Below are 22,706 nucleotides of genomic sequence, written 5' to 3' on the forward strand. Positions count from 1 at the left end.
GGAAGGCAGTAGTGTGCCTGGAGGTTTTGATCAAACATCTTACAAGAAATGATCGGAAATTTGAAGGACATGAAAGTAGATCATAGAGTCACACCACATGGAAACAGGTCTGTTGGACCTTTGCCCAACATGTCCCATCTACACTAGTCCCACCTGCCCGAGTTTTGTCCATTTCCTTCTAAACCTATCCGATCCATGTACCCATCCAAATGTGTTTTAAACATTGTGATAGTGCCTGCGTACAACTACCTCCTCTGGCAGCTCGTTCCATACCCCCACCATCCTTTGTGGAAAAAAAAAGTTGCCCCTCCATGTCCTACAGGTGAATGAGGGCAAAGAGATTGATATGTGGATGAGGGAATGAGAAAATAATGGAGTTGGACGTTAGTTTAGAAATGTGTGGTGGTGTCTTACAAGGTTTAATAATGGGATACCTGCATTTATTAAACACATTTGGATGGGTACACGGATCGGATAGGTTCAGAAGGAAATGGACAAAATGCGGGCAGGTGGGACTAGTGTAGGTGGGACATGTTGGGAAAAGGCCCAACAGACCTGTTTACACTTGTGATTCTATGATCTACTTTCATGTCCTTTAAATTTAAAGTAAATTCAATTTAAATTTTAAATTAAATGGTCTCCTCCATTGTCATAGTGAGGCCCATCGCAAATTGGAGAAACAGCATCTCATATTTCGCTTGGGCAGTCTACACCCCAGCGGTATGAACATTGACTTCTCCAACTTCAGATAGCTCCTCTGTCCCTCTCTTCCCCTCCCCTTCCCAGTTTTCCCATTGTCTTCCTGTCTCCAACTACATCCTTTCTTTGTCCCGCCCCCTCCCCTGACATCAGTCTGAAGAAGGGTCTCGACCCGAAACGTCACCCATTCCTTCTCTCCTGAGAAGCTGCCTGACCTGCTGAGTTACTCCAGCACTTTGTGAAAGCTTCCTTTAAATTTCTGATCATTTCTTGTAAGATGTTTGATCAGAACTCCCAGGCACACTACTGCCTTCCCCCAACTATCATGTGTATTAATAAAAACACAAAGTGCTGGAGTAACCCAGTGGGTCAGGCAGCGTCTGTGGAGAACATGGACAGGTGCCTTTATGGGTTGGGACCCTTCTTCAGTCAGATGAACAGTCCCGACCAAAAATGTCACCTCTCCATGTTCCGCAGGAGTGCCGCCTAACCCACTGCGTTACTCCAGCATCTTGTGTCTTTTTTTGGAAAGCAGCACCTGCAGTTCCCTGCATTTAAAATTGAGGTGAGAAAAAACTTTTTCACCCAGAGAGTTGTGAATTTGTGGAATTCTCTGCCACAGAAGGCAGTGGAAGCCAAATCACTGGATGGATTTAAGAGAGAGTTAGATAGAGCTCTAGGGGCTAGTGGAATCAAGGGATATGGGAAGAAGGCAGTATTGATTGGGGACGATCAGCCACGATTACAATGAATGGTGGTGCTGGCTCGAAGGGCCGAATGGCCTCCTCCTGCACCTATGTTTCTATGTTTATTGTGTACAATGATGATTTGTTCATGATCAGACTGGTGTTGAAATCTGTTGGAACAAAATCATATCCATTGGGAATGTTGAAGGCTGCATGCTGGCTGCATCTGACATCCCAAACCGTTCCCAAGACACAAGCCTGGCGTGTGGTGAAATACTCTCCACACGGTTGGGTGAAGCTCAATTCTGGGATCACGTTGGAAGCTCAGCGCCACCTGGGTAGCCTATCAACCACCCGAAACATTCCCCTGCTCCCACGCTGGTGTGCAGTGGCCCCAGTGCACACCATCTACCCAGCACAATGTCCTCCCTCACCCATATGACCACCTCTAGGGTGGCCACCGTGGTGCAGCGGGTTCGATCCTGACCTCGGGTGCTGCCTGTGTGGAGTTTGCACCTTCTCCCTGTAATTGTGTACGTTTTCTCCGGGTGCTCCGGTTTCCTCCCACATCCCAAAGACGTACAGGTTTATGTAGGAAGGAACTGCAGGTGCTGGTTTAAACCGAAGAAAGACCCAAAAAGCTGGAGTAACTCAGCGGGACAGGCAGCTTCTCTGGAGAGAAGGACTGGGTGACGTTTCAGGTCGAGACCCTTCCCCAGTCTGAAGAAGGGTCTCGTCTCGAAACATTGGCCATTCCTTCTCTCCAGGAGAAGCTGCCTATCCCGCTGAGTTACTCCATCATTTTGTATCTATGTGCAGGTTTGCAGGTTAATTGGCCCGTGCTTAATTGCCTCCTTGTGTGCAGGGAGTGGATGAGAAAGTGGGATAGCATAGAACTAGTGTGAACTGCGTGGACTCAGTGGGCCGAAGGGCTTGTTTCCATGCAGTAGCTCTAAACTAAAATCTAAACTAAACTCTCAAACTGGCCACTTCTATTGCCAAGAAATTCCGATCCTGACTTGCGTGGGTTTTCTCCGAGATCTTCGGTTTCCTCCCACACTCCAAAGAAGTACAGGTATGTAGGTTAATTGGCTGGGCAAATGTAAACATTGTCCCTAGTGTGTGTAGGATAGTGTTAGTGTGCGGGGATCGCTGGGCGGCGCGGACCCGGTGGGCCGAAGGTCCTGTTTCCGCGCTGTATCTCTAAATCTAAATCTAAATCAAAGCAGTTCAGGCAGACGGGAGCACACAAAGATTCCCCTCTGAGTCACATCATCCTAACCTGGAAATATATAATTTTTCCTTCCTCGTCGCTGGGTTTAAATCCTGGAACTCCATGCAGAATGGAACGGAGTGTTGGGTTACCTTCACCAGCTGGTCCGTTAGCATTACCGTCTGCTAAAATAGGAGGGAGCACAGTTATTGGGAATAATGGTCTTTGAAAATGACCCTCTGTAACAAATGCTTACTTTCAGCTGAAGGAAAGAAAACTGCAGATGTTGGTTTAAATCGAAGGTAGACACAAAATGCTGGAGTAACTCAGCGGGTCAGGCAGCATCTCTGGAGTGAAGGAATGGGTGACATTTCGAGGCCCACCGGAAATTGGAGGAACAGCACCTCATATTTCGCTTGGGCAGCTTGCAGCCCAGTGGTATGAACATCGACTTCTCCAACTTTAGATAGTTCCTCTGTCCCTCTCTTCCCCTCCCCCTTCCCAGATCTCCCTCTGTCTTCCTGTCTCCACCTATATCCTTCCTTTGTCCCGCCCTCCCTGACATCAGTCTGAAGAAGGGTCTCGACCCGAAACGTCGCCCATTCCTTCTCTCCAGAGATGCTGCCTGACCCGCTGAGTTACTCTAGCATTTTGTGTCTGGCTCACTTCCAATTGTTGTCGTGACTGTGTGTGCTTTGCTTCTCAGCCCTGCCAGTCGGTGTACCAGTTTTCACAGGAAGCAGTGGACAAACTGACCTACTGCGAGATTCTGGAGGAGGTGAGAACTATCTCGTGGTGCTTGTGTGGGCAGGCGGGATAAACACTGGGGCATAGAGACGGGGCGGGCACGGCGTGGATTCACAGATTGTGTGTAGCAACGTACAGAGTATTTCTTGGTATTTATTCACAAAATGCTGGAGTAACTCAGCAGGTCAGGCAGCATCTCAGGAGAGAAGGAATGGGTGACGTTTTGGGTCGAGACCCTTCTTCAGACTGATGTCAGGGGGGCGGGACAAAGGAAGGATATAGGTGGAGACAGGAAGACAGAGGGAGATCTGGGAAGGGGAGGGGAAGAGAGGGACAGAGGAACTATCTAAAGTTGGAGAAGTCGATGTTGATACCGCTGGGCTGCAAGCTGCCCAGGCGAAATATGAGGTGCTGTTCCTCCAGTTTCCGGTGGGCCTCACTATGGCACTGGAGGAGGCCCATGGCAGAAAGGTCAGACTGGGAGTGGGAGGGGGAGTTGAAGTGCTCAGCCACTGGGAGATCAGGTTGGTTGAGGCGGACTGAGCGAAGGTGTTGAGCGAAACGATCGCCGAGCCTGCGTTTGGTTTCGCCGATGTAGAGAAGTTGACATCTAGAGCAGCGGATACAATAGATGAGGTTAGAGGAGGTGCAGTATTTCTTGGTGATAAACTCCATCCCACCACACCAATCTCTCGTTTACTTGAGTGAAAAAGTCTTCTTGCTGTTCCTGATTAGGCGGGAAGTGGAATATTGTATCGATACGGGTACGATATGATACGATGGAACTTTATTTATCCCAGGAGGGAAATTGATCTGCCAGCAGTCATAAAACACAAGATACATGAAACGTGAAATGAAAGGATTGGGGATGTGTAAAGATTGGGGGGGGGGTTGAGGGGGGGGGGGGGAGTCAGTCTACCCACGACAGAAGGGGGAGGAGTTGTACAGTTTGATAGCCACAGGGATCTCCTGTGTCGTTCTAATCTTCCAGTTCTAATCGCCAAAGTTTGAAGGTGTGACTGTCCGAGAGAGATTGTTTGGTGTGGGTTTGGCGTGAGGGATTTCAGCAAGATGATTCGATGGGACGGTCGGCATTATTTTCTTGCAGTAGAGAAGAGGTTTGGGTAACCTCGGTGTAAAAGATCATGTTGGGGTTAGTCAGGGTGCCCAGAAAGCAGCAGTTATCAGACGGCAGGGTGGTGCAGCTGGTAGAGCCGCTGCCTCACAGCGCCAGAGACCCGGGTTCGATCCTCACCTCGGGTGCTGTCTGTATGGAGTTTGCACGTCCCCCCCGTGACTGCGTGGGTTTCCGCTGGGTGCTCTGGTTTCCTCCCACACCCAAAAGCCGTCTGGGTCTGTAGGTTTATTTGCCCACTGTAAAATGCTGCTGGAGTGGATGAGAAAGTGGGATAACACAGAACTAGCATGAATGGGTGATTGATGGTCAGCATGGAGCTGGTGGGCCGAAGGGCCTGTTTCCATGCTGTATCTCTAGAACTAAACTACTGGATGATTCCAGATTGCAGTTTCAAAGTGATGGTCAGAAGACATGAACGATGTGAGGAAATGGATTTGTACACAGAGTGGTTACGATCTGGGACTCATAAGGATTATAAAAACATTCATCAGTTCATAACTGATGGGAGTAGAATTAGGTCATTCAGCCCATCGACTGCTCCACCATTCAATCATGGCTGACCTATCTTTCCCTCCTAACCCCATTCTCATTCCTTCTCCCCATAACCCCTGACACCCGCACTAATCAGGAATCTACAGTGCCCTCCATAATGTTTGGGACAAAGACCCATCATTTATTTATTTGCCTCTGTACTCCACAATTTGAGATTTGTAATAGAAAAAATCATGTGGTTAAAGTGCACATTGTCAGATTTTAATAAAGGCCATTTTTATACATTTTGGTTTTACCAATCTCAAATTGTGGAGTACAGAGCCAAATAAATAAATGATGGGTCTTTGTCCCAAACATTATGGAGGGCACTGTATCTATCTCTGTCTTTAAAATGTCCATTGACGGCCTCCACAGCCTTCACCACCCTCTGACTAAAGAGGGTGCGGGCTTTTGAAAGGCGAATGGGATGGGCACTTGTGGTAGACATCTGAGAAACGTGGGGGGGTGGAGCGGAATAGGGAGCTGAAGGGTCCCGACTCGAAACATCACCAATGCTCGTTACTCCAGCACTTTGTGTCCTTTGAGGTTACAAGAACCGACTGGCTCGTGAATGGCAGTATAAATAGATGGCTGAGCTGATGGCAGTGTCCATCAGTCTTTGCCTGATGAACAGTTTCCCACTCAGCCTGCTGCAATCGCCAGGCACGGCGGTGGAATGAAGTCCCCATGTTTAGTTTAGAGATACAGCACGGAAACAGGCCCTTCGGCCCACCGGGTCCGCGCCGACCAGCGATCCTCTCACATTAACACTATCCTACACCCACGAGGGACAATTATTACATTTGCCCAGCCAATTAACCTACAAACCTGTACGTCTTTGGAGTGTGGGAGGAAACCGAAGATCTCGGAGAAAACCTACGCAGGTCACGGGGAAAACATAGAAACATAGAAAATAGGTGCAGGAGTAGGCCATTCGGCCCTTCGAGCCTGCACCGCCATTCAATATGATCATGGCTGATCATCCAACTCAGTATCCCGTACCTGCCTTCTCTCCATACCCCCTGATCCCTTTAGCCACAAGGGCCACATCTAACTCCCTCTTAAATATAGCCAATGAACTGGCCTCAACTACCTTCTGTGGCAGAGAATTCCACAGATTCACCACTCTCTGTGACCCCTTGTTCTGGACTTCCCCAACATCGGGAACAATCTTCCTGCATCTAGCCTGTCCAACCCCTTAAGAATTTTGTAAGTTTCTATAAGATCCCCTTCAATTTTCTAAATTTCAGCGAGTACAAGCCGAGTCTATCCAGTCTTTCTTCATATGAAAGTCCTGCCATCCCAGGAATCAATCTGGTGAACCTTCTCTGTACTCCCTCTATGGCAAGAATGTCTTTCCTCAGATTAGGAGACCAAAACTGTACACAATACTCCAGGTGCGGTCTCACCAATGCCCTGTACAACTGCAGCAGAACCTCCCTGCTCCTATACTCAAATCCCCTCGCTTTGAATGCCAACATACCATTCGCTTTCTTCACTGCCTGCTGCACCTGCATGCCTACTTTCAATGATTGGTGTACCACGACACCCAGGTCTCGTTGCATATCCCCTTCTCCTAATCGGCCACCATTAGTCTGCTTTCCTGTTCTTGCCACCAAAGTGGATAACCTCACATTTATCCACATTATACTGCATCTGCCATGCCTTTGCCCACTCACCTAACCTATCCAAGTCACGTTGCAGCCTCCTAGCATCCTCCTCACAGCTAACATTGTCCCCCAGCTTCGTGTCATCCGCAAACTTGGAGATGTTACATTCAATTCCCTCGTCCAAATCATTAATATATATTGTAAATAGCTGGGGTCCCAGCACTGAGCCTTGCGGTACCCCACTAGTCACTGCCTGCCATTCTGAAAAGGACCCGTTTATTCCTACTCTTTGCTTCCTGTCTGCCAGCCAGTTCTCTATCCACATCAATACTGAACCCACAATACCGTGTGCTTTAAGTTTGCATACTAATCTCTTATGCGGCACATTGTTGAAAGCCTTCTGGAAGTCCAGATATAACACATCCACTGGTTCTCCCTTATCCACTCTACTAAATTTAGTTACATCCTCGAAAAATTCTATAAGATTCGTCAGACATGATTTACCTTTCATAAATCCATGCTGACTTTGTCCAATGATTTCACCACTTTCCAAATGTGCTGCTATCACATCTTTAATAACTGACTCTAGCATTTCCCCCACTACCGATGTTAGACTAACTGGTCTATAATTCCCCGTTTTCTCTCTCCCTCCCTTTTTGAAAAGTGGGGTTACATTAGCTACCCTCCAATCCTCAGGAACTACTCCAGAATCTAAAGAGTTTTGAAAAATTATCACTAATGCATCCACTATTTCTGGGGCTACCTCCTTAAGAACTCTGGGATGCAGCCTATCTGGCCCTGGGGATTTATCGGCCTTCAATCCATTCAATTTACCTAACACCACTTCCCGACTAACCTGGATTTCACTCAGTTCCTCCATCTCATTTGACCCCCGATCCCCTGCTATTTCCGGCAGATTATTTATGTCTTCCTTAGTGAAGACAGAACCAAAGTAGTTATTCAGTTGATCTGCCATGTCCTTGTTCCCCATGATCAATTCACCTGTTTCTGACTGCACGGGACCTAATGCACGGGACCTGTTTCTGACTGCACGGGACCTGTTTTAACTAATCTTTTTCTCTTCACATATCCATATAAGCTTTTGCAGTCAGTTTTTATGTTCCCTGCCAGTTTTCCTTCATAATCTATTTTCCCTTTCCTAATTAAGCTTTGTCCTCCTCTGCTGGACTCTGAATTTCTCCCAGTCCTCTGGTAGGCTGCTTTTTCTTGCTAATTTGTACGCTTCAACGTACAAACTCTGTACAGTCGGCACCCGTAGTTGGGATGGAACCCGGGTCTCCGGCGCTGCATTCGCTGTAAGGCAGCAGCTCTACCGCCGCGCCGCCGTGCCGCCCAATCGGTAGAGTGAGAGCCTCTCAATGTTGTCCTGTCTATCAGCAGAGTGAGAGCGCGGAGCCAGCCTGTGACGTGTGGCAGCGGTGGTTTGCCAAGGAGCTGACGTGGAAGGTGACGGATGACTTTGAAGAATGGGACAGTGATTGTGAAGAAGATGTCGTGAAGCGCTATTTCAAGGTACGTTGAATCGTGTAGAAATATAACTTCAGCAAGAGTCTAGGCTGGGAGAGTCCAGGACCAGAGGGCACGCAGCCTCAGAATAAAAGGACGTATCATTTGAATGAAGATGAGGAGGAATTTCTTCAGCCAGAGGGTGGTGAATCTGTGGGATCCATTGCCACATACGGCTGTGGAGGCCAAGTCAATGGGTATTCTTAAAGAGATTCTTGATTAGTAAGGGCGTCAATGGTTACGGGGAGAAGAGTGGGGTTGAGAGGGAACAATAGATCCATCATGATAGAATGGCGATGGAGAATCAATGGGCCAAATGGCCTAATTCTGCTCTGATGTTTTATGGGTTTTAATAATGTTTTCATACTTCTGAGGTGTTTCGGACTTAGTGAGACAGCAGTGGAGCAAAAGGCTGGGGTTACTGATCATTGGGGTCATTCAGAATATTCAGGTGCAGGGAAGGTAAATCCCCCCCCCCCCCCCCCCCCCACCCTTTTTATTTATTTATTTTCCAGTCAATACAATACAACAGATTGACCAAACAGTTGTATAAGAAAATAACTGCAGATGCTGGTACAAATCGAAGGTATTTATTCACAAAATGCTGGAGTAACTCAGCAGGTCAGGCAGCATCTCAGGAGAGAAGGAATGGGTGACGTTTCGGGTCGAGACCCTTCTTCAGACTGATGTCAGGGGGGCGGGACAAAGGATATAGGTGGAGACAGGAAGATAGAGGGAGATCTGGGAAGGGGGAGGGGAAGAGAGGGACAGAGGAACTATCTAAAGTTGGAGAAGTCGATGTTCATCCCGCTGGGTGACCCGAAACGTCACCCATTCCTTCAGTCTGAAGAAGGGTCTCGACCCGAAACGTCGCCCATTCCTTCTCTCCTGAGATGCTGCCTGACCCGCTGAGTTACTCCAGCATTTTGTGACCAAATAGTTGTGAAAGTTAAATAGTGCAAAATCATTGTATCAAAAATAAAACAATATAATCACACATGATATTTTCTGACCAAAAAAAAAAGTTGTAGGGAGAAGCCAAAGCTTATTGTGCCTACCCTTAATGCTGAACAAAATATAATTTTAAAAAACACATGATAAGTCAGAAGCAGATAAACAAAACATAGAGAGAAACACAAATATAGTCGAGAACCATCATTTCTGTCATGTCACCCATTTCTCAGTGTTGATCACATATTTTGTATCTTTCAAACATAATATTTTTGAACATTTTCTTGAATAGCGTGAAAAGGGAAGGATGTAAGTGAAAATTAACGGGGCAATGGGGAAATTCACTGGAGTTTAGAAGGATGAGAGGGGATCTTATGGAGACGTATAACATTATGAAAGGACTGGACAAGCTGGATGCAGGAAAAATGTTCCCAATGTTGGGGGAGTCCAGAACCAGGGGCCACACAGTCTAAGAATAAAGGGGAGGCCATTTAAAACTGAGGTGAGGAAAAACTTTTTCACCCAGAGAATTGTGAATTTGTGGAATTCTCTGCCACAGAAGGCAGTGGAGGCTAATTCACTGGATGAATTTAAGAGAGTTAGATAGAGCTCTAGGGGCTAGTGGAATCAAGGGATACGGGGAGAAGGCAGGCACGGGGTACTGATTGTGGATGATCAGCCATGATCACAATGAATGGTGGTGCTGGCTTGAAGGGCCAAATGACCTCCTCCTGCACCTATTTTCTATGTTTCTAATGTCTTCACACAGAGGGTGGTGGGTTTATGGAACAAGCTGCCAGAGGGCGCTGTAGACGCGGGTACAGTGGTGCAGTTTGAAAGACGTTCAGATAGGCACCTGGATAGAAAAGGCTCAGAGGGATCGGGGCCAAACTCTGGCAAATGGGACTATCGCAGTGATAAAAGGTGCTCAGCATGTATGGATTGGGCCGAAGGGCCCGTTTCCACACAGTGTTGTGGGACGCTTTAGTCTGGCAGAACTACACGATGTTCTTCAAAGTTTGATTGATAGAATTACTGGTATACATCTGCTTAATGGACCCACAGAGTTTGAAAAAACATCTGCATTTTCATCGGTATATTTTCATTTCTTGATCTCGTGCGCATTGAGTTTTTTTTACCAATAGCAAGATGGTTCTTTAGCTGCACCACAGTTCACCACAGTTCAGCGATGTTCTCGTTATCTCAATGGAGCGAGCTGCCAGACGAGGTAGGTGGGATAAAAAACATTGACCGACACAAAATGCTGGAGTAACTCGAGACCCGAAATATCACCCATTCCTTCTCTCCAGAGATGCTGCCTGACCCACTGAGTTAACATAGAAAATAGGTGCAGGAGGAAGTCATTTGGCCCTTCGAGCCAGCACCGCCATTCATTGTGGTCATGGCTGATCATCCACTATCAGTAACCTGTGCCTGCCTTCTCCCCATATCCCTTGATTCCTCTAGCCCCTAGAGCTCTATCTAACTCTCTTTTAAATTCACCCAGTGAATTTGCCTCCACTGCCCTCTGTGGCAGAGAATTCCACAAATTCACAACTCTCTGGGTGAAAAGGTTTTTTCTCACCTCAGTTTTAAATGGCCTCCCCTTTATTCTTAGACTGTGGCTCCTGGTTCTGGACTCCCCCAACATTGGGAAAAATTTTCCTGCATATAGCTTGTCCAGTCCTTTTATAATTTTATACAAGTTACTCCAGCTTTTTGTGTCTGTCTTCGGGTTAATCCAGCCTCTGCAGTTCCTCCCTACACATTAAAAACACTTGGACAGGTACATGGATAGGAGAGGTTTGGAGGGATTTGGGTCAAACGCAGGCAGGTGGGACTGGCGTGGGTGGGGCATCGTGGTGGGCAGGGCCGAAGGGCCTGTTTCCGTGCTGTACAACTCTGTGATGTGATCTCCCTTGCAGCTCGGACGAAGCAGTGAGAGCCATGGATTCTTCCTCTTCCTCTGCAGCTTGCTGCAGTCTCTGCTGAAGGCCTATGAGATGGCAGCCAGTCTGCTTCACAAAGCCAGCTTTCCCATCCAAGGTACGTCGGTGCCGCGCTGACCCGCGGATGTACAGCTTACGCTGGCCGAGGCTTTAGACTTCATTTGTGGTGTTGCTGACTTGTTTTTTGTCATGTACCATGTTGTGTATTGCAAATTAAATAATTAATCCCTCCCGTTAGAGGTGAACCAGGGCAGGACCTGCACAGTGAACAGTGGAACCCTGAGGGTGGGGGTGGGTGTAGAACAGAGAGCCTTGGGTGCACAAGTATATAGTTCCCTGCAAATGGTAGAACTGGTGGTGAAAAAGGCAGCGATCAGCCTTATCAACGAATGAAAGTATTCATTCAGAACTGTTAATTCAAGGTTAAAAGCTGGTAGGAATGCTCACATCCTCCTGTTTCTCAGCCTTAAAAATGTCACCACTAACTAGTCTTGTGTGTTTTGGGAAACCAGAGAAATTGATTGATTCAAAGAAACCATAATCATAATCATACTTTATTAGCCAAGTATGTTTTGCAACATACGAGGATTCAGCAAGTAAACAGGCCCTTCGGCCCCACTGACCATCGATCACACTATTCTATGTTACTATCTCAATCACTCCCTACAAACTAGGGGTCATTTACAGCGGGCCAATTAACCTGCACGTCTCTGGGATGTGGGTATGGGACCAGCCGTCAGAGGAGTTAGTTGTGACGGGCACTATAACAGCATTTCATAAAGCACTTGAATGGGTACATGGGTAGGAAAGGTTTTGAGGGAAATGGGCCAAACGCAGGCAAGTGGGACTGCAGAAGGAAAAGTATTTTGATTGGTGCAGTCGGTAGAGCTGCTGCCTACAACGCCGGAGACTTGGGTTCGATACTGACCTCGGGAATCACGCGGGATTCCTCTGGGTGCTCTGGTTTCCTGTCACATCCCAAAGACGTGCGGGTTTGTAGGTCAATAGGCCACCTGTAAATTACCCCCAGTGTGCAGGGAATGGATGAGAAAATTGGGGTTACGTAGAACTAGTATGAACAGGTGATCGATGGTCAGTCCCGCCACCTTCTGTATAAAGAAGCAGCCCATTGGGCTCCCATTAAATCTTGCTCTTCTCACCTTAAACCTCTGTCCTGTGGTTGTTGATTCCCCTGCCCTGGGTAAAAGACTTTGTGTATTCAATGTAGTTGTTTCAATAATAGCCATGTAACTAGCTCTTAATTTGTAAATGTGTCTTGTCTGGAATAGAAATGTCTAGATCATAACGTTCTTCTATTGGTATTAGGATATATTGACCCACAGGGTCTGTTTTAATGCTGCATAACTCAATGACTCTGAGAACAGTCCACAGGTGACATATTGTCTACTTTTCCTTTCAGAGTCACAGCTTGTGCTGAGGATGTTTAATGTCCTACAGGCACATGTGGAGGACCACCCTGGTGAGTTGGACGATGCAACACCATGCTTTTAGGTTCAAATAGATATTGTGATGGCATGTCAAAAAGACATGAGGGGATGAATAGTGGGGAACTCACTGACATTGTGAATGAGAAGCTGAAGACTGGCTTGCTCTAATCTGGATGGCTGTCGGCTCTAGAGTTCCAGATGTGAAGCATTACCCACTCCACCGCATAACTCTGCCCTGAGATAACACCATTGGCCAGAGGAGCAGAATTAGGCCATTCGGCCCATCGAGTCTGCTCTACCATTCGTATAAGAAAATAACTGCAGATGCTGGTACAAATCGAAGGTATTTATTCACAAAATGCTGGAGTAACTCAGCAGGTCAGGCAGCACCTCGGGAGAGAAGGAATGGGTGATGTTTCGGGTCGAGACCATTCCTTCTCTCCCGAGATGTTGCCTGACCTGCTGAGTTACTCCAGCATTTTGTGAATAAATACCTGCTCTACCATTCGATCATTCCCTCTCAACCCCATTCTCCCGCCTTCTCCCCTTTGATCCCTTACTATTCAAAAACTTATCAATCTCTTCTTCGAAAAATACCCAGTGACTTGGCCTCCACAGCCGTCTGTGGCAATGAATTCCACAGACTCACCACCCTCTGGCTAAAGAAAGTCCTCCCCTGATGGAGGATTCAGAATGAGTGTTTGGTAATGTTGTTGTACCCGCAGTTTGGACGTTGTCCTTTGATTTTACAATCTATTTGTTCCTCTGAACTTATGCAACTAAATTATAAATTTGAACACAGATGAATCTGTCTTGAGCTGTGTTTTTAATATTTTGCAGGCATTGCTACACTACCCCTGGTTAACAGCGCAGTGAAAACCTTCAAGGAGTTGGGGGTAAGTGTTAAGGGAGCTGTTGACTAGTCTCCAGATATCATGTTAGTTTGGCAATCGTTTAGCACCACAAATATGCTGAAGATAAGACACAAGCTGCTGGAGTTACTCAGTGGGTCAGGCAGCATCTCTGGAGAAGCTGTCAGGGTGAGGCCACACGCACATTTGAGGAACAGCACCTCATATTTCGCTTGGGCAGCTTACAACCCAGCGGTCGGAATATTGGTTTCTCGAACTTCAAGTAACCAGTCCTTTCCCTCTCTCTCCGTCCCTCCCCCACCCATGTCATTGTACTAGTTTCACTGTATAAGAAACAAAACTGCAGATGCTGGTTTAAATCGAAGGTAGACACAAAATGCTGGAGTAACTCAGCGGGTCAGGCAGCATCTCTGGAGAGAAGGAATGGGTGACGTTCCGGGTCATGAGAAGGGTCTCGACCCGAAACGTCACCCATTCCTTCTCTCCCGAGATGCTGCCTGACCCGCTGAGGTACTCCAGCATTTTGTGTCTACCTTCGTACTAGTTTCACTGTCATCTTGGTGAGTTTCATTGTCTGTACAACTCGTTATCACCGAGCCTACAGCCTGGTTCCTCTATCATCGTCACTTTTTTGCACATCTTTCATTTATTTGTTCTACATCTCTACATCACCATCTATATCTCTCATTTCCCTTTCCCCAGACTCTCAGTCTGAAGAAGGGTCTCGACCCGAAACATCATCCATTCCTTCTCTCCTGAGATGCTGCCTGACCCGCTGAGTTACTCCAGCATTTTGTGTCTATCTTCGGGGATGTTTTGGGTCGGGACCCTTCTTCAGACTGGTCCCGACCAGAAGCGTCGTCTCTCCCTTTTCTCCACAGATTATGAGCTGTCAGCATGTCTAAACAACTGGACAAAGGGTGTCTGAGCTTTACTGCATCATTGAGTTTGGCCACGTTGCCAGCACTGACCCTTGCTCAGTGTTTGTGAGTTGCCCTTACAGTACACAGCCCAGACACCAGCCAGTCACTAAACACTAACGACACACAAGGAACTGCAGATGCTGGTTGAGATCATAAGATCATGGGACATAGGAGCAGAATTAGGTCCTGACTGATCCATTCTCCACTCTCAGCCCCATTCTCCTGCCTCCTCCCTATAACCTTTGATACCCTTACTAATCAACAACTTACTGATCTCGACTTTAAGAATACCCCACGACTTGGCCTCCACAGCCGTCTGTGTCAATGGATTCCACAGATTCACCACCCTCTGGGTGAAGAGATTCCTCCTCATCTCCATTCTAAAGGGACAAACTTGTATTCTGGTCCTGGACTCTCCCACCACTGGAAACATCCTCTCCACATCCACTCTATCTAGGTCCTTCATTGTTTGGTAAGTTTCAATGAGATCCTCCTCATCCTTCTAAACTTCAGCGAGTACAAGCCCAGTGCTGTCAAACGCTCATCGCATGTTAACCCAATAACCCCATGGGTCATTCTAGTAAACCTCTGGAGCCTCTCCATCGCCAGCTCATCCTTCCTCAGATGTGGGGCCCAAAACTGCTCACAATACTCCAAATGTGGTCTGACCAGCGCCTTGAAAAGCCTCAGTATTACATCCTTACTTTTATATTCTAGTCCTCCCGAGAATGAGCGCTAACAGTGCATTTGCCTTCCTTACTACCGATTCTACCTGCAAATTAACGTTTTGGGAATCCTGCACCAACACTCCCAAGTTTCTTTGCACCTCTGATTTCTGAATCTTTGCCCCATTTAGAAAATAGTCTATTCCTTTATTCCTTCCACCAAAGTGCATGACCGCACACGTTTCTACATTGTATTCCATCTGCCACTGTTTAGTCCACTCTCCTAATGTGTCGAAGCCCTTCTATAGACCCCCTGTTTCCTTAACACCACCTGCCCCTCCACCTATTATCCTCAAACATGGCCACAGAGCCATCAATTCCATCATCCAGATCAATAACATACAACATGACAAGTAGTGGCCCCAACACTGACCCCTGCAGAACACACAGGTGGTAGAGTCATAGACTGATACAGTGTGGAAACAGGCCCTTCGGCCCAACTCGCCCACACCGCCAACAATGTCCCAGCTACCCTAGTCCCACTTGCCTGCGCTTGGTCCATAACCCTCCAAACCTGTCCTATCCATGTACCTGTCCAACTGTTTCTTAAAACAATGGGATAGTCCCAGCCTCAACTACCTCCTCTGGCAGCTTGTTCCATACACCCACCACCCTCTGTGTGGAAAAAGTTGCCCCTCGGATACCTATTAAATCTTTTCCCCTTCACCTTGAACCTGTGTTCTCTGGTCCTCGAATCCTGGAACCCACCCCCTCCCCTGACATCAGTCTGAAGAAGGGTCTCGACCCGAAACGTCACCCATTCCTTCTCTCCCGAGATGCTGCCTGACCTGCTGAGTTACTCCAGCATTTTGTGATACCTTCTGTGTGTTAGCTTTGGTTTTTGTTGAATATGTTACATTTGTCACATGAGGTTACACCTTGATATGTCATGTGCCAGTACTGCATATTGTAAATGTCATGAACAAGTTAAATCTGAACATGAAAGAACCGCAGATGCAGAAAATCTGAAATTAAAAATGGGAAATGCTGATCAGGCAACATCTGTGGAAAGAGAATCAGGGAAAGATTCCGAGAACATTCTGAAACGATGAAGGGTCTTGGGTCAGAAACATCAACTGTGATTCGTTCTCCACTGATGCTGCCAGACTTATTGAGTGTTTCCAGCATTTTCCACTTTTATAACCCCGATGGTTTACTTTCTCCTGTAGGTTTTCAAAGTGGAGACAGGTGTGACAGAGCCATTGCTGGAACTCAGTGAGACTTTTCAGCAACTTGACAGTGGAGTGAAGCTGCAACAATATATTCAACAGTTCTGCTAAGAGTGCATCCTGCAAACAGTGTAGGAAGGAACTGCAGGTGCTGGTTAAAACCCCAGATAGACACAATAAGTTGGAGTAACTCAGCGGGTCAGGAGAAAAGGAATAGGTGATGTTTCGGGTTGAAGGGTCTCGGCCCAAAACATCACCTATTCCATTTATGTGGAGATGCTGCCTGACCCTCTGAGTTACTCCAGCACTTTTACCCTGTCCACGTTCTCCAGAGATGCTGCCTGACCCTCTGAGTTACTCCAACACTTTGTACCTGTCCACGTTCTCCAGAGATGCTGCCTGACCCGCTGAGTTACTCCAGCACTTTTACCCTGTCCACGTTCTCCAGAGATGCTGCCTGACCCGCTGAGTTGCTCCAGCACTTTGTACCTGTCCACGTTCTCCAGAGATGCTGCCTGACCTGCTGAGTTATTCCAGCTTATAGTGTCTCATGCAAACAGTTGGATTCTGTCAGAAGACAAGTTTGTTCCTGGATCATTTCTTAAAGGGGAGACTTCTGTTTGTATCTAGAGTGCACTGTTACATGCGTGGAAGCCAAACCTCTCCCGATTTTTTTCAATAAAGGACATGGTTATTGTGGGTGAAGCAAAAATCAAACTGCCGGACGAACTCTGGGTCAGGCAGTATCTGGGGAGGGGAATGAACAGTTGGTAGAAACATGGAAAAATAAGAGCAGGACTAGGCCATTCGGCTCTTCGAGCCAGCACCGACATTCAATGTGATCATGGCTGATCGTCCACTATCAGTAAGCCGTGCCTGCCTTCTCCCCATATCCCTTGATTCCACTAGCCACTAGAGCTCTATCTAACTCTTTTAAATTCATCCAGTGAATTGGCCTCCACTGCCTTCTGTGGCAGAGAATCATGGCTGATCATCTAAAATCAGTACCCTGTTCCTGCTTTTTCCCCATATCCCTTGATTCCGTTACCCCTAAGAGCTAAATCTAACTCTCTCTTGAATACATCCAGTGAATCGGCCTCCACTGCCTTCTGTGGCAGAGAATTCCACAGACTCACAACTTTCTGGGTGAAAAGGTTTTTCCTCTCATTCCTCTGTTCCGTGTCGGGACCAGTAGAGCTATGTTGCAAGGACGCGGGCACTTTCCCTGCCAGTATGGAGGACGGCTGACCGTGAGAGAATCGTAGACAGCGACCGCGGGTGGAAAAATGCCGTGCCAGGATATTTTGGACGTTGAACCACCTCAAAAAAGTCAGTATTTGTTTTGTCCAATTGGGAAAAACTCAGCCTTACTTTGAGTTTGTTGATTAGTTTAGATTTTCTGAGGTTGAATTTGCTGCCTTGTACTCCTTCAATGTTTGAATAAAGCAATGAGAATTATAATTAGTAAAACTTGCCCTCGATGCACGATCTTAGACAATAGACAATAGACCTTCTTGGAATAGATCTTCATGGAAATGATCAGAGTGAGAAATCACGCAACCAGTCTTCTGCTTTTTAAAGGACCGATACAATCACTGATCAATTTTACTGATTTTCTCATCTCTCCCATTCTTTCTCTTAAAGGTGGTGCTTGCTTTTGAATTCATTTTACTGATGTATTAGTTTTGATTTCTCATCCAAGTCAAGTCTTGTCTGCACAGGAAATGTTCATTGTCAGTGCAGGTGGTCCTAGAAACAGCCCCTCGGCCCAACTTGCCCACTCCGACCAAGATGCCCCATCTACACTAGTCCCCGCTTCCCGTACTTGGCCCATATCCCTCCAGACCGTTCCTATCCATGCACCTGTCCAAATGTCTTTTAAATGTTGTTGTTATTGTACCTGCCTCAACTACCACCTCTGGCAGGAAAAAACCCGCAGATGCTAGTTTAAACCGAAGGTAGATACAAAATGGTGGAGTAACTCAGTGGGTCAGGCAGCATCTTGGGAGAGGAGGAGTGGGTGACGTTTCCAGACCCTTCTTCAGACTGAACCCGCCCCCTCCCCTGACATCAGTCTGAGGAAGGGTCTCGACCCGAAACGTCACCCATTCCTCCTCTCCCGAGATGCTGCCTGACCCGCTGAGTTACTCCACCATTTTGTATCTACCTCCTCTGGCAGCTTGCTCCACATACCCACCACCATCTGCGTGGAAAAAGTTACTGTGCGCTGACCAACGATGAAGTCATGAAACTTTCTGCACGTGTACAATATGGAGCACAGCTCCTTCTCTATAGTCGCATCATTACGCTCGGCCGCGTTCACGCATCGTGATGCATATGCAACCGGTCTCTCGTCTTGCATCAGGACTGCTCCAAATCCACTGTTGGAAGCGTCTGTGGCAATTGAGACGGGCGCGTTCACATCGTACAGTTTGAGTACGGGTGGCGATGTGAGAAGACACTTCAGCTTGTCTACTGCCTGGCTGTGCTGCTACACTACTCCCTTTTCCGTTAGCTGTCTAAGTGAGGCGGTGATCTCCGAGGGGTTCGGAATAAACTTGGCCATGTAGGTGACCATCCCCAAGAAAGTTTGTACTTCCACCTTGTTTGTCGGGTATGGCATTTGTAGCATGTTGCTGACACGAGATGGGCTTGGTGACACGCCTGCTTGCGAGATGACGTGTCCCACATATTCAATCTCGTTTGTGCGCATTACCGACTTTGGGATTGAGCTTTAGGCCGGATTCTTTCACCCGTTCGAGTAGGGCTTTCACCCTTTCGTCATGTTGTGCTGCATTCACACCCCAAACGAGAATGTCGTCAACGACTATCTCCACCCCTTCTAAATCGCCGAACTCTTCCTGCATCGCCCGCTGCCAAATCTCACTTGCGGATGAGATGCCAAATGGAAGGACGATCTCCCAAAAGGAGTATTAAATTGTGGTCAGACGCGAGCTATCGTCGCTCAGTGGGAACTGCCAGTACCCACTTGTAGCGTCAAATTTCGAGAACCATTCTGCCTTCGGCATGTGGGCTGCAATGTTCTCGAACGTCGGCATCGGGAAATGCTCCCTATGTAATGGCCGCCTTGAGGTCGCGTGGGTCAAGGCATATGCGGACTTCACCATTAGGCTTGCTAACAACAGTCATTGAATTCACCCAATCTGTCGGTTCGCGCATGGGCGTTATGGCTCCTAAGTTTTCCATGCGCACTAATTCGTCTTTGACCTTATCCCTGATCTTATAAGGGATAGTGCGGGGTGGGTTTTGCTTAGGTTGCACGTTCGCTTGGAGCGCTATGTTGTACTCATGTCTTTTTAGCCTTGCCAGCCCTTGGAAAAGCTCGCGGTTTTCCTCAATGATCTTCGCAGTGTATAGTGGGCTTGCACTCACGCCATCAACCGCCTCATTTGGTATCTTACACGTGTCACTGCATTTTTCCAGTGTTAAATCATGGCATTGTAGTAGTTTCTCCCGGAGCGGCTGGCTGGTGATGCCACAGACGATCCTGTCTCGTAGCAACGAGTCGTGGATAATGCCAAACTCACAATCATTAGCTAAAGACTTCACTGCAGTCAGGTAGCTGGAGAAGGTCTCCCCTCGCCACTGATCACGTGTATTAAAGACGTATCTTGAGACAGTTAAGTTCTTCTTTGGTCCACAGTATGCCTGAAACTTATTCTTCAGCGGTTGTATTTTGCCACATTCCTCCTGGGCAAACTGAAAGGTCTCATAAATCTGCTGAGTGGCCGGCCCTGTTATGTGGAGGAATGTTGCATACCGAATCTTATCTGGCTTACTCGTCAGCTCTGTTGCTGTCTCGTACAGCTGGAATGCCCTTATCCAGTCCTTATAATTCTTGGCCAAGTTCCCTTGCATGTAGAGTGGTCCCAGTGGCTTGAGTCCAGACATCCTTTTCTTTAGTTTCTTTTTTCTTCTGACACCATGTAATATCCACTGTAAGACCCCGTTGTGACTAGCTCAATGAATATACGTCCGACATCTTGTAAGAAGATTTTAATAATCCCCCACCAGGAAACTTCTAGAAAAACACCTGACCTCAGTCACGAGGCAAAAGCACATTTGCCAGCTTCTGCTCTTGGCTTCAAGGGGGCACTGGCATTTATATTACAGAGACATCACACTAGCCAGCTCCACGATGATAAGCCGCAGTGCGGACGGAGATATAATAAGAAAAAAGTCGCATCTCAGTCGAGGAAAGAGGTCTAAAAAATGTTTCCCGCCTCCACCCCCCACATAATACAAAACGAAAGATACACTAAAACATACATTTAACAACAGACTAAAAATAACAGAAGAATAGGACGAGATGGACTGTTGACAAGGCTGCCACCGTACGCCGCCACCTGGTGGTCACAGTTTCCCTGACACAAACCTAGAGCGTGAGTCATTACAATATATCTCCACGGATCACAAATCGAGGCTGTTTTGAATGGATGATTGATACTTTATTATCACGTGTGACAAGTCGCAGTGAAATTCTTTGTTTTGCGTACCGTACACAAAGTATGCAAAGAGTAAAATGTAAAGGGCGCCGATAATGGCACAACGTGTCCAATGTAGTTCCAGTGGTCCCCCTTCGTTCTCGTCCCCCCCCCCCACGCCGATCATTCGAACGGTTGATACTGAGATGTTGGAATAAACTTGATTTTGCCTGTCCGATAGTCAGCCTGACATCAGTGCTTGATAAGATTTTAGGGTCCACTATTAAAAATGTGGTTTCAGGGTACTTTAATTTACTAAAACGTTTTGCCTTAAAGAATATTCTATTTACTGTGGCTGATTTGACGGTGTGAGGTTTGAATCTTGACTTCTGGTCGACTCCTGACATTTTGTGGGTCTTTCTGGTCATTCCTGAATGTCTACCAGTGGGGAATTGAGTAGAACTGGGGCAGCACAGTGACTCAGCCAGGAAAACCGCTGCCTCTCAGGGCCAGAGACCCTGGTTTGATCTTAACCTAGGGTACTGTCTCTGCAAAGTTTGCACATTCTCCCTGTTACTGCACGGGTTTCATCCCACATCCCAAAGACGTGCTGGTTTATAGGTTAATTTACCTCTTTTAATTTAAAAAAAAGAAGAAAAACTGCCCCCAGTGTGTAGGGGGTGGATGAGAAGTTGGAACAACTAGTGTGAATGGGTAATCAATGGTGAGCATGGGCAGTGTGCTTGTTTCTAAAACTAAATTTAAACTGGTGTTTCTTGGTCATGCATGCATTACATGCATTGACAACTACTTTCTGATCGCCCTCAAGAATAGAAAATTGCCTTCTGTTATGGTGCAAATTAGCAGTAAGGCTGAGAGGATGGGGAAAACTACAGAATTCATCAAATGGTCAAGACATGGATGTGAAAAGGAAGTGTAGAATATGAAACCAGAGCAAAAATAAACTGCTGGAGACAAGGATAAGGCAACATTTCTGCTTGAGACGTTGAATCAGGACCAAGAGGAGACGAGGAAAGGTGGCCAGTATACAGAAGAGTGGGAGGAATGAGGTAGGAACAGGGAGGTGATGGGTGATGAGTGGATGGAGACAAGGGGTCAAGGGGAGAGAGGTGAGGTGAGGTGGACAAAGGACAAAGGATGGGAGGACAGGTGGGAGTGGGAAGGAACCCAGGTTGTCAAATACTCGAGGGCAGAGATTCAAGACGAGAGGGGGAAGGTTTAAAGATATGTGGGGCAAATGTTTAATACAAAAACATGTACTATAAAAAAATACATAGTAGAACACTAGAATTACAATAGTGGTTCTAGAGGCCTTTAGATAGACACGTGGATATACAAGGAACAGAGGGCCAGCAGATGAGATTAATTTCATTGGACATTACATGTGGCATGGACATCATGGGCTGAAGGGCCTGTTCATAGAACAGCACAGGAACTTTGGCGCACAATGTTTATGGTGAACACGATGCAAGTTAAACTGATATGATCTGCCTGTATATGATCCATATCCCTCTATTCCCTGCATATCCTAATGCCCATCTAAAAGCATCTTAGACGTCACTAGTCATAAGTTGATAGGTTTTTGTATTCCATTGTATTTACACCACCATTCCCCGACAATGCCAGCCCCCCCCACTATATTCAACAAACAATTGCCCTGCACATCTATATACTAAAACTCTCGTTTGTTTGTTCCTGAACTGCAGCCAAAACGGTACACGATAGCGCAACAATGTTAGGCCCACCTTACTCACCATCGTCCCTTTGGTGCTAATGGAAGAAGTTTCAATGAAATCGGTGTTATATTGTTAAAGTTATTCACATTTTAAAGTTTAAATCTATGTCCTAGGGTGGGAGGGGGAGAGGGTGCTGCACTAATGCAGTCGAGGTTTGGGCCAACGGGTCCACTTGGTCTAGTCTCCATTAAACTTTCCCCCTCTCACCTAATGGCTCTGCCCTCTAGTGCTGTATATTCACATGCTGGGATAAAAGGTTCTGACTGTCTATGCATGCCTCTTGCCTTCCTCTGCTGTACTAATCTAATAACCCTTA

The 22,706-nt window shown here is 46.9% G+C and overlaps 1 protein-coding gene across 1 annotated transcript in view; it reads left to right on the forward strand.

Moving 5' to 3' along the window:
* The window catches only part of gpat2 (glycerol-3-phosphate acyltransferase 2, mitochondrial), a 69,512-nt gene extending 53,213 nt beyond the window's left edge, over positions 1-16,299 (forward strand). Inside the window, exons 16-21 of the mRNA XM_078429033.1 lie at positions 3,305-3,376; positions 8,026-8,157; positions 11,028-11,148; positions 12,472-12,531; positions 13,340-13,395; positions 16,189-16,299. Of these exons, the coding sequence (XP_078285159.1) occupies positions 3,305-3,376; positions 8,026-8,157; positions 11,028-11,148; positions 12,472-12,531; positions 13,340-13,395; positions 16,189-16,299 (552 nt within the window). The remainder of the gene's footprint in view (positions 1-3,304; positions 3,377-8,025; positions 8,158-11,027; positions 11,149-12,471; positions 12,532-13,339; positions 13,396-16,188) is intronic.
* Positions 16,300-22,706: the final 6,407 nt, after the last annotated feature.

Source organism: Rhinoraja longicauda, chromosome 36 (genome assembly GCF_053455715.1).
Source record: "Rhinoraja longicauda isolate Sanriku21f chromosome 36, sRhiLon1.1, whole genome shotgun sequence".
In the NCBI taxonomy this organism is placed as follows: Eukaryota; Metazoa; Chordata; class Chondrichthyes; order Rajiformes; family Arhynchobatidae; genus Rhinoraja; species Rhinoraja longicauda.